We start from the raw sequence: 15,591 nt of genomic DNA on the forward strand, positions 1-15,591 counted from the left end.
TACTTGATTTACAATGTTGTGTTAATTTCTGCTGTACTGCAAAGTGACTCATTTATACATATATATCTTTTTCATATTCTTTTCCATTATGGTTTATTACAGGATATTGAATATAGTTCCCTGTGCTGTACAATAGGGCCCTGTTGTTTATTCGTTCTATATGTAAGTTTGCATCTGCTCATCCCAAACTTCCAATCCTTCCCTCTCCCCGCCTCCCCACCTCCTTGGCAATCAGAAGTCTGTTCTCTATATCTGTGAGTCTGTTTTGTTCATTTGTTTCATATTTTAGATTCCATATACATGTAATATCATGGTATTTGTCTTTCCCTTTCTGACTTACTTTGCTTAGTATGATAATCTCTAGGTCCATCCATGTTGCTGCAAATGGCATTTTGTTCTTTTTATGGCTGAGTAATATTCCTTTATATATATATATATATATATATATATATATAGTGGAATATATTTTATATATATCTCACATCTTTATCCATTCATCTGTTAATGGACATTTAGGTTGTTTCCATGTCTTGGTTATTGTAAATAGCGCAGGAGTGCCTGTATCTTTTCAAATTATAGTTTTGTCTGGGTATATGCCCAGGAGTGGGATTGCTGGATCATATGGCAACTCTATTTTTAGTTTTTTGAGGAACCTCCATACTGTTTTCCATAGTGGCTGCACCAATTTGCATTCCCACCAACAATGTAAGAGGGTTCCCTTTCTTCCGCACCCTCTCCAGCATTTATTATTTGTAGACTTTTTAATGATGGCCAATTCTGACTGGTGTGAGGTGATACCTCATTGTAGTTTTGATTTGCATTTCTCTAATGATTAGTGATGTTGAGCATATTTTCATGTGCCTATTGTCCATCTGTGTATCTTCTTTGGAGAAATGTCTATTTAGGTCTTCTGTCCGTTTGTCCATTGGGTTGTTTTTTTGTTATTGAATTGTATGAGCTGTTTGTATATTTTGGAAATTAAGCCCTCATCAGTCGAATCATTTGCAAATATTTTCTCCTGTCCTGTAGGTTGTCTTTTCGTTTTGCTGTGCAAAAGCTTCTAAGTTTGATTAGGTCCCATTTGTTTATTTTTGCTCTTATCTCACTGGTCTGTTCTCATGATTAAATGGGTGAGAGTAAGGGAAGACATTTGTAAAGTATGTGCTAGACCCTATACTGCATCCTTTACATATCATTAGTACATTCAGTGGGAATACATTTTATGAACGGCCATGTGATTGGAATAGCTCTAGGTAAGCAAAATTTGAGTTACTTGTTGGCATTTTAGCTCCTGGCAAATCAGAGAGAACATTGGGTAACACCGGGTTGCAATCTGTGGATGATCAGATGGAGATGGAGAATGGCTGTGCTGTTCTTTGTTGTTTCCACTGGCATTGCTCTGAGCACTTCCTGTGGCCTCTCATTCCTCCACAAACCTATGGGATAGGGATCTTGTTCCTGCTTTTGGAAACTGAGACTCAACCAGTTAATTGCCCAAAGTCACACCACAGAAGGAGCCTGTATTTGAACCCAGGTCTATGGGGCACCACATGGCTGTTATGAACTGAATAGTGAAGCCCTAACCCTAGGATCTTAGAATGTGACTGTCTTTGAGATAGGGCCTTTGATTGAAGTTGATGAGGTCATAAGGGTGAGGCCCTAATCCAATATGACTGATGTCCATATAAGAAGAGGAACGATCAGGAGACTACTGGGGAAACGGCTAGAGACTTGTTAGCATTGCCTCTGCTTCCCGAAATCTGGATTCTTTCACTACATTGGTTTTATTGGTGCCAGTTACTATGCAAATCGTGTGGTGAGGGTGAGGATGAGGATATACCACAATGACTGTCAACATCCCTCTCAAAGCTCATAATCTAATGGGAGGACAAACATCAATTACTGTGGTTGTGATAAAAGTGTTAAGTGGTACAGAAGCAGCAGCCTCCTGGAGTTGATGGGATCTGAACTGGGCTCGGTAGGAGCAGAGCTTTGGGAGGCAGGGGGTGATCATTTGCTGTTTCTTCTTTCTGGGCATGATTCTCCATTTGACGGTAATCCTGGCACCCCAAATCCCACAGCAGGGGTTTGGGTGTCAAGGCGGACTCTACACGGCTTCCAGCCAAAATACGGTCAGCAAATTCCTTGGCCACACAACAAGCAGAGGCTGGCTCTTAAACTCACCCGGGGTGCAGACTCCTCCGTAACTTTCTAAACTGGTGAAAAGATCAGAGCTGAGCCTGTGTTGACAGAACACTAAGAACTGGGTAAACTGGCTCGTTCTCAAGTGCAGGCGTGGCACACTGATTAGCAGGAAACGGTTTCCTTTTTTCCTTGGTTGTGTCCTCCAGCCTTCCCTGAGGCCTTCCCCTGTTCTGGCCCCTGACACGGGGTGCAGTCCTCCCAAGTTCTTTCCCACGCTGCAACAGCCTGCGAAGGGTGATGCTGAAAGGTGAAGGGAGTTTTGCTCAGAGGATGCCGCTTTCCTACCTCGCTGAACGCCTGGGGTCTCTAGCCACCTCCATGGTATCACTAACCTAGGACAAAGCTTCAGGCACTGTAACAATGGGGCAGAGATACGAAGCATCACAACCTTCTGACTTGAATGTCTGTCTTCAGCCCAACTAGAATTCCCCAGGCAAGTTATTAATAAAACAAAGCTGTTACCTAAGTAGCTGAAGAAAGCAGCCTGTCTTTCAAATCACTTGGGCCTTTCTTTGGTACTCAGTTACTTTCAGAAGATGATATGGATTAGATTAATTTAACAGAAAAAGAAATTGTTCTAAAGTGTACGTGGACACACACCTCAAGTGTTATTCGAGGGCCAGTCTGCCATCTTAAAAGTAAACAGTTCAGCAATCTTTAGAAAATGTTTATCGTTTCAAATATTCAACAAACATTCATAAAACTGGCTACAGTAATACTTAATGGAAACTTTTAAATGACGGTTATGATCTGCAACTACTGATAATGAAGAATGACAGACAGCAATAAATTATGCAATCAAAATTTTAATAACAAAGATACTATTTTTAACATGGTCAAATATACTTGGCTAAGTCCAGATCTTAAAAAACAAAAGTGTCTAGCCCAACCAGTACAACCATACAGCTTTGTACAGAACATTCCATAGATCAACAGAAAATACAGTTGAGCACAAAAATAAAAAATATTTAAAGAGAATCTCTAAGCAGCATTTTATTTCTGCAAAACAGACATATAGTACTGATTAAATATCTACAAGTGCTTTTCCTTTACAAAAATACATATATTCTTAATAGACTAAGTCATTAACAATGACCTGGTAATCTTTCACTTCAATTTGAATGATTTATAAGCTAAATCTTACAACCACAAAAAGGTTTTTATTTGTATTAAGATGTTACCACTTTTGACCCAAAAAAAAAAAAAAAACTTAAAATATTTTATATTTCAAAGGAAAATTAGCAACATAACTGTACAACATAGTCTATGATGGGTTTATTTAGTGTGAGGGCTACTCTATTAAAAACTGGTGCTTGCTGTTGTGCTGCCAGATGCAGGAACGCAGCACAACACTGGTGCTCCCCCCACAAGCTCTTGCCGACCACAGCTTCATAAGGACACTTGGGCCCCCATCCCCACTCAAAAAAATACAGCGAAAGAAAACCAACCGCAAACAACATGAGGCTGATCCCATTCCATTTCGAATGTGCAGGACTCCTGCTCTGCTGGACTGATGTGAAGTCCACGGATACATAATCTATTCACTATCTCTGCACTGCCCAGAAATATTTAATCTTCAGTTTGTACTAGATTAGTTTCTTATTCCATGAAGCTCTGAACGATGGAAGAAAACTGGACCCAGTATTTAATATGTTTCACTTGATTCTAGATTTAAAGGTAATTAAAATTAAAAAGCATTTCTGAATAATGACTCAAGTTTTGAATCCTAGAGAAAGGGGCATAACAAGTATTCGGACACATTCTAATGAGCATTTAAAATAATTTATTTTTGTTTAATTTTGTAACTTTCTGAAAAGGAAGTGCTCGAGCATTTTAATTCTATTTGAAAATATAGTAAGGATAGCAAATAAACACACTACTTGTGAAAACTACATTACATTAGGAAGAGAATCACTTTTAAATTATTTGGGAAAATGCCACTGTTTTAAGAAAAAACTATGAAAACCCTGTAATGTATATTTGAGTACATTTTAATGAACTTTCAATCTGAACTTTTTTCAACAAAATACTATCGAACTAGGTATATCAAGTAAATCCAGAATTAGTTGGTTATTTTGTGCTTTCAAAGAATTTGAGTTTCTAGTATATTTAATATTTTTCAATTTTTTATAAACCAGATCTGACATGTTATATTCCTTATTGTAGGGATAGGTATATATCTTAAAATAATAGCATTTCATGTTTCGAACCCAGAAAATTAAAGTTATGGCAAACTCACTCATGTTTGTAATTCCCACAACCAATATCTATATCTCACTGGTATAAAGCACAGCCTGCTGGAAAATTCCTTATGGTAAACCAGAGTATATATAATGGAGTGCATCCATCTTTATCCGATCCAATGCGGTTTACCAGGTGGCCTGTCAGGAAGACTTCATAATGTGAGCTTTACTTGAGGTGGCCCACAGCATGGGCTCCCCAAAAGATCGGTGTGAGGACAGGGCTTAACCTGGTGTATATGCTCTTCATCTGGGGCTTATCTTGCCGAATTTGGCTGTATGGCTAGATTCTAAAAACAAAGTCATTGCTGAGAAACAAGACAAAGAGTTACTTTAAAAAAAACCACAGGCCTTTAGGAAAATTCTGCTTTTGAATACAGAAAATGCATTTACTTATGTGAATCCAACAGAATGCACTATTTTCTATTACAAGTAAGCATGTCCGCACTTCTACCAAAGTCTGTCTTTAATAAAATTTCTCACATTACTAAGAACCCAGGAAGTAAATAGGTATAATTTTAGTCTGTATCACCTCCATGGAATAAAAAGCTTCTCAAATTAGAATTTAAAATCTCAATTTCAATTTTCTTTTCAAAGTATGTATTTCTCCCACTTTTCATCCAGAGGGAGGCTATTTGTTGTGTTAATCTCTTTTTCACCTTTGAGGATTTCCTAAGATCTGTCAGATGGTGCTGGAAAAACAAGAAGCATAGCTGAAAGGAAGTATGTTCTGATTATTGCAAGAAAAACCTGCATTTGATTGATCTTACCATGAAAATTAAGTTTAAAGCCTTTCTTTGGTGATATTTTAGCAATTACTCAAGGTTATTGCCTAATTATATAAAAGTAACTTGCAGTCTAAAAATTTCCAACCTCCAAACAGTTAAACTGTCTCTCTAACATGGTTATTAACAGTAAAATGTCTTTGGTGATAACTATTTTCTTATGAAAATCTTTCAAAAAGAGATTATTCTAACTTACAAGAGCCTATTTAGATACAAAACCATTGATAAGAGACAGGGACAGAAAACTCAAAATTTATGCAGTAAATCTAAAACAGAAATGCACTTTAGCAATGAGGCACTTTCTCTTAAATAGTTCAATAAAGCTAAACAGTTCACAATATTATATAACATACTTTTTTTCCCTTAAAGAATCATTTTAAGTTACACATAGTTGAGCAAACTCATTACATTTATAAAATGTGGCATATTAATATGGGACAGATTTTTAATGAATAAAGAAAAATACTTTTCTAAAAGTAGTTAAAAGACATCACCCCAAGGTATCTGGACCTCAGACTGAATGACCTAATACTACCTCATCAGTGAATCTTTTAGTTTATTTGTTCTTATACCTAAAAGTATTCTGTTAATCTGGAGAAAGGGCCATATTTGGGTTTTTCTATTAACTAATGTGATTACTTCTGTTAAAGTGATATCTATAAATAAAGCACAGGCCTTCCTCAGATCCAAGGTTCCTTGACCCTTGTACGTCTATGATATCTAAAGCAGAGAAAACAGATTACAAAATCCTTTATGGAAGTAAAGTTCTTTCAGTTTGTCGCTTAAGAAACAAGAGATTAAAGAAAAAATTTAGTTTTATTCTCCAATGTCGCAGATTCAGATGATTATTCCTATAGGCTATTTGTATAAGGAGTTTCTCTTATTAGCATCCCAAGTTTGTAAAACTAACCACCTGTATATTTTTGCCTGTAAATTTTTCTATACCTCGTTTCTTACAAGTTCCACAACCTGACTCGGGATAATTAACTAGGGATTAGTGTATTACTAGACATGAAAGTAGTCCCATACTTAGAAAACCGTAGTTGAATATATATGAAGAAGTCTGTGGTTCTAATAGTAATACCACATTACTCAGGACCATCATAAAACGTGTACCTTTCCCCATATAACTGATGCCCTTCTTTATGCAAGGTTTTCACATGTTTTGGCACATATTCCATTGCATTTCAATAGAAGTGTTAATATATTAACATTAAATAAAGGAATTTTATATAAAAGTATTCTCAATTCCATAGTTGCTTCCTATATATTTCCTTGGAAAACAGTGACACTACATAAGATGAGGCAACAAGCCTAATTTAATGAGATCATGTATATAAGACTCATTTAAGGCTGCGAGTTTTGTCTGGGGACCCAAAAACATCCAGGTCTCATCTGTGGTTTTTAAAATGCACTCTCAATTTATTTTAAGTTAATTAAAATCAGCTTCCATAAGTAATCACTGACCTAGATGTGACAAGTTTACAAGAAATCTAAAAATTTCTTAGGGATGTCAGGGAACTGCATTTGACAGCGTAGCAAAATAATTTCTGTAGCTGGGGAGTAAATTCAGTTTCTGGTTTAGGGTAACGGTCTGTGCCAACCATTTTTAAAGAGTTAACAAAAATCTGCCTTTTAAATTCTCTTTGTGAGCCCCTCCAAGCACAAACACAGTCTAACAAAGTGAAATTTTAAAAGTATTGCCATAACCTTTTTCACAAGTCAGGCCAAAAACAACAGAAAACTTTAGACTTTTTGACTTAAAACAAAGGTATAAGGAAAAGATAATTATGACGTTTCAGCCTTTTTATATTGTGAAATGCATCAAGATTTAGCTGTATTTTGTATGTGTTTCTTGGTCGTACACTGTTTTATTTCTAAGAAAGCATTTTGAGATTCAGAAGGCATTACCTTGTGATACATTTTACTGGAAAATGTAGCACATCTACTATGTATACAGTATAAAAACTATGTGTGTAACACACAGATTGTGCTCATGTCAGATTTCTAGAACAGATGTTTTTTCCTAACTTTCAAGATTATTTCCTAAGAATTTCAGAGGTTAAATTTGAAACTGAGGAAATAGGCCTAAGTTTCAAAGCAATTAGTAAAACTTAATTTCCAAAGAAGTTTATGAAAAATAATGCAAATGTTAAGAGGTTTAAAATGAAGTTCTTCATATAATTTAAGGTGACAAGACTTTTTCTGACTTGCAGACTCATCTCAAAATGAGTGGAAGACTTAAAAAAATGCAAAATCAAGGACATTATCATAGCTCTGACCTTAAAGAACTTATGTATAAAACAATATAATCCCATTTCCCCGATTACTACAGGATCTAAAATGAAATATCCTCAAACCATTAATTCTGGTTAGCATATTTATCTACTACACTGCATTCTGTCTATTTTATACGTATGGTTTGGAAATGTGACAGGTTACTAACAGTTTTAATCTACAATTGCTTTGAGATTTTTGAAATCCATAAAATAGCTAATGTTACCTGCTCTAAAAATCCTAATACTTAAATCATCATAACCTTCTGCATGCCACAGTGACACACACCTAAGGCCAACTGAAAAAGGGAAACAATGTACTTCATTAGGTAAGAGCCACAGTATAACAATGCACACATAAAGTGGGCTACACAACGGCGATGGCGTTTCATGAGGCAGCATCCGCTCGTCATAAGGCATTATGAAAGATTAACCTCACTTACACATTAATTTTGTTAGAAGTAAATGTGATCAGCTGCCAACATTTCAAATGGTTGTGAATCTCACTTCAGCTCTCCAAGAAGTCACATACGTTTTCTGGAGGGTGAACAGGCCCTCCCTGTGCGACTGGCAGACTACACAGACAGATGACTCAAAATGCCTACAATTATAATGTGCTCTAATGTAAAGAACAATTGGAATTCTTCCCCAAAGGACTTGCACACTCAAGAGTGAACTATTTTGCACACAAAAAGCTTACTGAGAACAGGACAGTGGCTCAAGGACCACTTTTCTAAATATATTTCCCATACAAAATAATTTCAAGATATAATAATTATTAGTTCCTTGTACAATACTCTATTTAAACAAGAATTAATCAAATAGTAAGTATGTGAAAACAGCAACACCACAAAGATTGAGCCATATTACTGGTGTAATCAAACATTAGAACAGTCTTGGAACAGGCAAGCAAAATATTCAGAAGGCTGGATCGTGGCTGCACACCTAACTGATCTCAACCATGACTTGTATCGTACACTGTGAGACAGCACAGATACCTTATGCAGACGGTTCAGTAGCAGAATGGCACTTGGTTTGCTCTTAGTAGAAACAACAAAAATGTAACTGACGATTTAGAGACAGACAATGGCCTTATTCGCATGCTGAAAATCTGGTTGTGTCCCTCCAGTCCACACACCGTTCACTGTGCAGTCTGTCGATGAGTAAACACGTAGTGCAGGATTCATTCAGTGGGATCTAGGCCCCGTGGTCTAACCAAAATCAATTCTTGGTCGATACTGCAATACCATGGGGTACGACTATAAAATAAAAACAGATGATGAATAAGACTGTTGCTATAAAAATAATATAGATTATACACAAAAGACTTTAAGAACGTGCAGTTATAGCTTACAGTATTTCCTGCTACTGGTGATTACGACAATTAAGGCTGTAATTATCATTAAGACTGTATTTTTAAACGGCTACTATTTTCTAGAATCAGTCAAGTTTTCCATAACTGGCAACAGAGGTGAAGCTGGAGGGCCCGCAGATGTCATACTGCTTGCGTATGAGAATACTACCACTGTTAATACCTAGGGCGAGGCCGGGCCTGTGTGGAGGATGGAGAGCTCTCACCTGCATTCACCTGTGGGGCTGAACAAGACAAGCCCGCAGGCTGGACTGCGTCAGGGCTGCTGTCTGTGAGAGCCCATTGAGTCACGAATTAACAGAGACCTCCTGCTATGAATCTAGGAAAACTGGGATAGTGTTTACAAATCACACATCTTAACTTTGACACTTCTTTTCAGGATTGAAAACTTAACTGTCATTTAAAAAATGTTGAAAAACAAGTAACTAATTGTTAGACGAAACCGCCTCCTTTCAATAGTTGATACTACTAAATATTTGGACTTGACTATTATATAATTGAATGGTTCAGACTGTCCTTCTGTTTTGCTCTATGTAGGGAAGGTATCATACATCAACATACAGCACTAGAGAGGAAACAGCTTCCTGTGGTAAAAGCCACACTGCTACTTCTGTGTCTTTTTTACCCCTTGTTTTGTCATATCACATAGAACTCAAACATCAAAGTCAGAAAGGGTCTGAAGAAACAATGGTTTTCCTTTTCTTAAAGGTGCAGATTCCCCTTTTTAAAATGAAATTACCAGGAGCTACTTTTATGAAAACAAGAAAGGGCTGAGATGGCTACTGACTTGTTTCCCCCCTTGTCTCTGTGTAGGTGAATGCAAAAATCCTGTCTTTCTTTCCTATAGACAAAAGTGGTAGACTGAGATTCCAGAACCCTGAAAATGACTGTTTCTGTAGGTATCATTGCTATGCTACATCCTGGGAAGTCTCACCATTCAGCTCAGGGTTGGACTAGAGGGTAGGAAAGAAAATTCCTAGATCTTGCTGTTCCCAGCTTAAGAAGTAAGGTGACGCTCTACAGTTTTCTAAGGACTGGAGTAAAAGTCACAGTCTCTCAGGGTTTCCATGGTCTAAATCTACTGTGGTTAAATTTTGCTTCCTTGTTTTTTTCTTTCTTTTTTTTTTTTTTGGCGGTACGCGGGCCTCTCACTGTTGTGGCCTCTCCCATTGCGGAGCACAGGCTCCAGATGTGCAGGCTCAGCGGCCATGGCTCACGGGCCCAGCCACTCCGCGGCATGTGGGATCTTCCCAGAGTGGGGCATGAACCCGGGTCCCCTGCATCGGCAGGTGGACTCTCAACCACTGCGCCACCAGGAAAGCCCGCTTCCTTGTTTTTATTTAAACTTTTTTCTGTTCCCTCTGAATCAGAATATCTGTGAGTGGGACACAGAAATCTGTATTTTACAAAACTCCCTGGGTTTTCTGAAGTTCAGGCAGAGTTGGAGACTGCTACCTAGACATCGTATTAACCTAACTTGACTACTTCCCATCCTACCTGACCCAACCCAGAGCTTGCCTCTCATTATAATAATCTTTCTAGCTTTGCTTTCCATTCCTGTTGAATCTGCATACTTTCTGCAAATAATTAAGTCACTCGTTCAAAAATCCATTCATCGTGCACAGAAGAATCCATCACCAATTCTACTAGGATGTAGGAAGAGAGGGAAGTAAAATGCCTTGGCTGTCAGTGGTTGGGATTTTCTCCGTTTTTGGCTGAAAATGGTTTTCTCTTCTCCTCCAAGTAACCATTTGTATGTGTGCGTGTCCTATGACAACGTGAAGTTTAAGAATTATTGGTGTTACAAAACTGGAAATGGTTAAGGTATACTTTAAGTCCTATCTGTGTTTCAGTTTGCCTTCTGAAGAAAAATGGCACTGTGTGCACTGTGATGAAATGTGGCCTATCACTCCTCTTAGCGTTATGGGACTCCACTGAGTGCAGACTGCCAGCCCTCGGCCTCATCATTTACTGAAAGAATCCATACTTCCAAAGTATATGTATTTCAAATGTGATAATTTTAGAAAATGATAAAAATTGGCTGGTTGATGTACTATTTTTCTTAAAAAATAAATTATTTACCATAAAAGTAACCTGGTTTTAGATTTAGAAAATATAGAAAACCACCAAGAAAAAAAGGAGAATCATTTAAATCCCACACACACAGATAACCACCACAGTCATTTTAATGTACATCCATCTAGTCTTTTTGTCTACGTTATTTTTCTTTTTAAAGCTGGAATCACGCTACACATATTGTTGGGTAAATAATTTTGTCCATAAAAGAATTCTGTCCATTAAAAAAATTCCATAAACTTTATTTCTACAGTATTTAATATGGTCATACATGATCATTTTTAAAGGCTACATATGATACCTTTATAGAAATGTACAATAAATTATCAATAAATCTTTTACTGCATATTTTAGTTTATTTCTTTTCTTTTTTTTTTTTTTGCTATTATAAATTTATTGTGACCCAATGATCTATTCCCCACTCCCCACCCTATCTCCCCTGCACCCTTAGGGTTGGTTCCTAGAAGTAGAACTGCTGATTCAGACAGCATAAGCATTTTAAAAGGCTTTTGGTAAATGCTATCACACTGGACTTTAAGAAAGCTGTTCTATTTTTACATTTCTGAGAGAAATATGAGCGCTCATTCTTCAGGAGCCTCATCAGTAATGAGTACTATTCCTTTCCTCTCTCTTAATTTGGAAATTTAATACGCATAAAATAGTATTTGATTTCTTCCTCCATTTTGACTTCTAAATAAGTTAACCATCTTTATACTAGCCAGTTGTGTTTCCTTCTTTTGTGACTTGTCTTATCATGTCTTTTGATTTTTCTACGGACAGGTGAACTCTGTCCTACAGATCTGTATGGATTCTTTACGTATTAGGGCAGCAAATTTTTCTGTCATATATTGCGAATATTCCTTATTTATGGTATATCTGCCATGTACTTTTCAGTATTAGTAGTCAACTTGGTTTGTTCTCTTTCCTTTTACAAGTACAATGAGAAAGGCCATCCTCACTCTGAGGTTAGGTAGCTATATTCTCTTCCTGATCTTTGATGGTATCATTTTTAATGTGTACCGTTTTAGCCATGAAAAACACCTATAATGGGAGGTATGGATTGAATCCCCCCACCCCATCACCACCACCAAAAGTCTCAGGACAATTAACTGAAAACAAACCCTACTAGATCACATCCCACCCCAACATCTATGCTCCAAGTTCCCCGATACCCGGTCAACTACTGTCTCTGCTCCAGGCCCTTGGCCGCCTTGCAGCCCTCAAACCACCAGACACGACCACATCTCTGGATCTTTGCACTGCGTGCCCTCGGCCTAGAGGGCCCTACCCCAGATAGACACACAGCTCTTACTCTCACTTCTTTTTGATCAAAAATCCCCAACTCAAAGAGGTCTTCCCTTGGCTATCTTATCTAAAATATTCTATTTATCTACTTTAATTTTTCTTCTAACACTATAAATTTTACTCATTTATCTTTCATCTGTTATCATTAGAGTATAGGCTCCATGAAGGAAATGAATTTTTTTCATTTTTACTTCTGTGTTCCCAGGGCCTAGAAGATTGCCCAGTGCATAATTAAGGGCTCAATAGATATTTGCTAATCTTTTTACCCTCCACTAATTTGAAATACTCTTGATAGATTCATGTTCCTGAGCTATTCTTTTTATTCATGTGTCTATGTTTAAGATAGTACCCGATTTTAATTACTTCGGCTTTAAAATACGTTTCAGTAGGCGGCCATGAATGTGCCCCGTGATCACTCATTTAAAAAGGGGACTGACCAGAGGCACCAAGTTATATTTCCTGATGAACTTCAGAATGACTGACTCTGTCAAGTTAAACAAGAATCTGGTAAAAATGTGTTTGAAACTATATTAAACTTCATAATTTAATTATGGGAAGAACTGACATCACTATAATATTTAATGTACTAAATTTCTTGTGTGCAAAGTGGGATTGTGGTTACATATGAGAAGGTCTTTGACCTTAGGAAACATGCTGAAGTATTTAGAGGTCAACTGTCACGATACGCGCAATTTAATTTCAGGCGGCTCCGTAAAGAAACAATAGATACATTTATAAAGAGATTAACGAGATAAGGAGAAGAGGAAGGAAGGGAAAGGGGGGCAAAAACTGTAGCAAAATGTTAATTGGTAAATCTAAGTAAAAGTAAATGATACTCCTTTGTATTGCATCAACTTTGTTGTAGTTTTGAAATTTTTCAAAATAAGAAGCTTGCAGGAAAAATTAGGACTTAACATTCAAATTTTATCAAACGCCTTTTCAGCATCTACTAGTATTTATTTGACTTAGTGTTTTTAGGATATAATATGTATATAATTTCCCTCTCCCCAGCATGAAGCCATTCTTGCATTTCTGATAAAAATACTACTTGGTCTTGGTTTATTCTTCTTCTAGCATATTATTTTAGTATATTTAGTATGTTTTCATCATCTTTGTTTTCGTGTTCAAAATAAGATTTGATACTCGTTTTCTAATTGCAGGTTCTCTGTCAGTTTTTGCTTTCACGATTATGTTACCTTTGTAAAATGAATTTGGAAAAATTCCATCTTTTTCAATGACTTAAACCAATTTAGAATGAGAATGATCTATTCCTTGAAAATATGAGGGAACGTGACCATTACAAGTAGTTTTATATTTAGGTATCTGTAATTTAATTTTTTTTATGTCTTCCACAATTTAGTGATTTACATTTTCTTCTTGGGTGAATGTTGGTCCACTATTATTTTCCCAGAAAACTGTCTATTTCATGAAATTTTCACAAAATTAAAAAATTTAATAGCATAAAGCTACACATATAATAATACTTTCTTATAACAGTGATAATTTTTTCCTTGAAATTTTCTAGGTGATTTTTGGCTAAAGATGTTCTGACAGGACTATACTCTATAATGAAGTGTTGAAGTCAGAAAAGGAAGTGTGTGTGGATTTTTGAAATTTTGGTCTTATTCTAGTTCTCTAAAACTTTAGATCAGAGTTTAAGAATACCTTTATTTCTCAGGAAATAAACAGACATCAGTGCCAAGAGTAAAAGCAAAAAGCTATGTACGTATGAGTTATAACTAAAGGCAGGAGCATCACAATTCATCTCAAAATCAGCCGTGAAGCTAAGGTCAGCTGAAACATCTACACGTATCTCACCAGCTCAGTTAAATTATTTAGTCACCCCTCACCCTCAACTGCATAATATAAGGAGAAGTATGACTTTTTTTCTCTACATGATTTTCTATTGGCCTTTATAGTTGCTAAATGTGCTTACTCCATTACTAAAAACAACAGGACTTAAAAAGTGTGTATTAAGAAACACACATTTTAATGACAGTGTGGGGATTTCCACAATCACAGCATGGACAATGAGACTGAGGGAAATTCTAGATAAAATGCTAATTTAACATTTTCGATTTGAAGTGGTTCTTCTAATACTTAACATATAATTATTTGTCCCAACCCTAAAACTGCAACATCAGAGGTAAGCCTGCTAGTTAAGTTTGTTATATAATTACAATTCTCCTTTCTTGGCTCCAAGGAAATAATTATGAAGACTACTTTAATTTCTGGGATAAAAGAACAATGGAGATTTTTAAGAAATGCCATGGTTAATCCATGGATTAAGGTTGATCATAGACCATCTCTACACTCAACAGTAATCCTTACTATTCTACACTTAGTCTCTTCTGTTTTCCAAATTTTTAAAATGTACTTATATTAGATAAACTTTTCTCAGGTATGTTCACGTTTGCTCAGTGCATTACTAAATCAGTTCACTATCATTTCTGTGCTAGAAGAGGTAACTCAAGTACAGTCCTTAGGACAGGGCCTAGTAAGCGAGCTCACAACTGCATTGAGATGTTGCTGTTATGTAGCTTCACCTAATCTGGCATTTTATCTTTCACTTGTGGGTGAATGATTAATTAAAAACACACACACACAAAGAAGTGATAAGTATAGAGCAGAGATCCAATATGGAGCAGAGATTTCTCATGGGCTGAAAGCGGTAATTATTAACAATTCCTGATGCATAAATAATGGCCTGAACATTTATAACTTCATTTTTAGTCTGGCAAAATTAAAAAGATAATTCAAGAGAACTAAAATAATGGGAAACTTTGGGGATATAAGTTGAAAAGATGAAGTTCTGTAGCTCAAGTAAGTCTTAGTTTTGCAAAGTTACATGTCTTAGGAACTAGAGTTTGGGGTGAAAGCAGTCACCTTTGTGGCAGGCAGGCATCAGAGGGTCATATGTACAGTCGTGAGTGCCTCTTACCTGATACAAAGGGCCATCCTGAGGGCAGACTTGCGAAGCTGAGCAGTTCAGACACCGAAACTGCGGAGGAGATGAACTCATCAGATAAGAGGCATCCACAACTGGATACATATTTAAAATATTTTAACGTCAAACATGAGTCAACATGATTAAGTAAACACTTTCCAAAATATGGTAGTTGTTTTTGGAAAAAGTCTTTAATAACTTAGTGACTGGTAAATTTTAGCTTGAAATTATTTCAGTCTCTAGATATGAGTTTTGTTAATATTCTGCAAATATTTACCAAAACGGTGACCTATCCTTTCCATCTCCTCTTCAAATACTAAATTCCTGAGAAAACCCTCGCCTTCTCAATCCAGGAGGGGCACCCTCTTTCTTCCAACTTTTCCTG

At 36.6% G+C, this 15,591-nt stretch overlaps 1 protein-coding gene across 4 annotated transcripts in view; it reads right to left on the reverse strand.

Moving 5' to 3' along the window:
* Positions 1 to 2,991: 2,991 nt before the first annotated feature.
* The window catches only part of PCGF5 (polycomb group ring finger 5), a 61,524-nt gene continuing 48,924 nt past the window's right edge, over positions 2,992 to 15,591 (reverse strand). For 2 of the 4 annotated variants that reach the window (XM_024739523.1, XM_024739522.1), the window contains exons 8-9: positions 15,201 to 15,260; positions 2,992 to 8,765 (exon numbers count right to left, since the gene is read on the reverse strand). In XM_024739523.1, the coding sequence (XP_024595291.1) occupies positions 8,718 to 8,765; positions 15,201 to 15,260 (108 nt within the window). In that variant the 3' untranslated portion in view covers positions 2,992 to 8,717. The remainder of the gene's footprint in view (positions 8,766 to 15,200; positions 15,261 to 15,591) is intronic. The other 2 variants (XR_003002488.1, XM_024739524.1) reach the window with 2 other exon arrangements.

This window comes from Neophocaena asiaeorientalis, unplaced genomic scaffold (genome assembly GCF_003031525.2).
Source record: "Neophocaena asiaeorientalis asiaeorientalis breed wild unplaced genomic scaffold, Neophocaena_asiaeorientalis_V1.1 scaffold597, whole genome shotgun sequence".
NCBI lineage: Eukaryota > Metazoa > Chordata > Mammalia > Artiodactyla > Phocoenidae > Neophocaena > Neophocaena asiaeorientalis.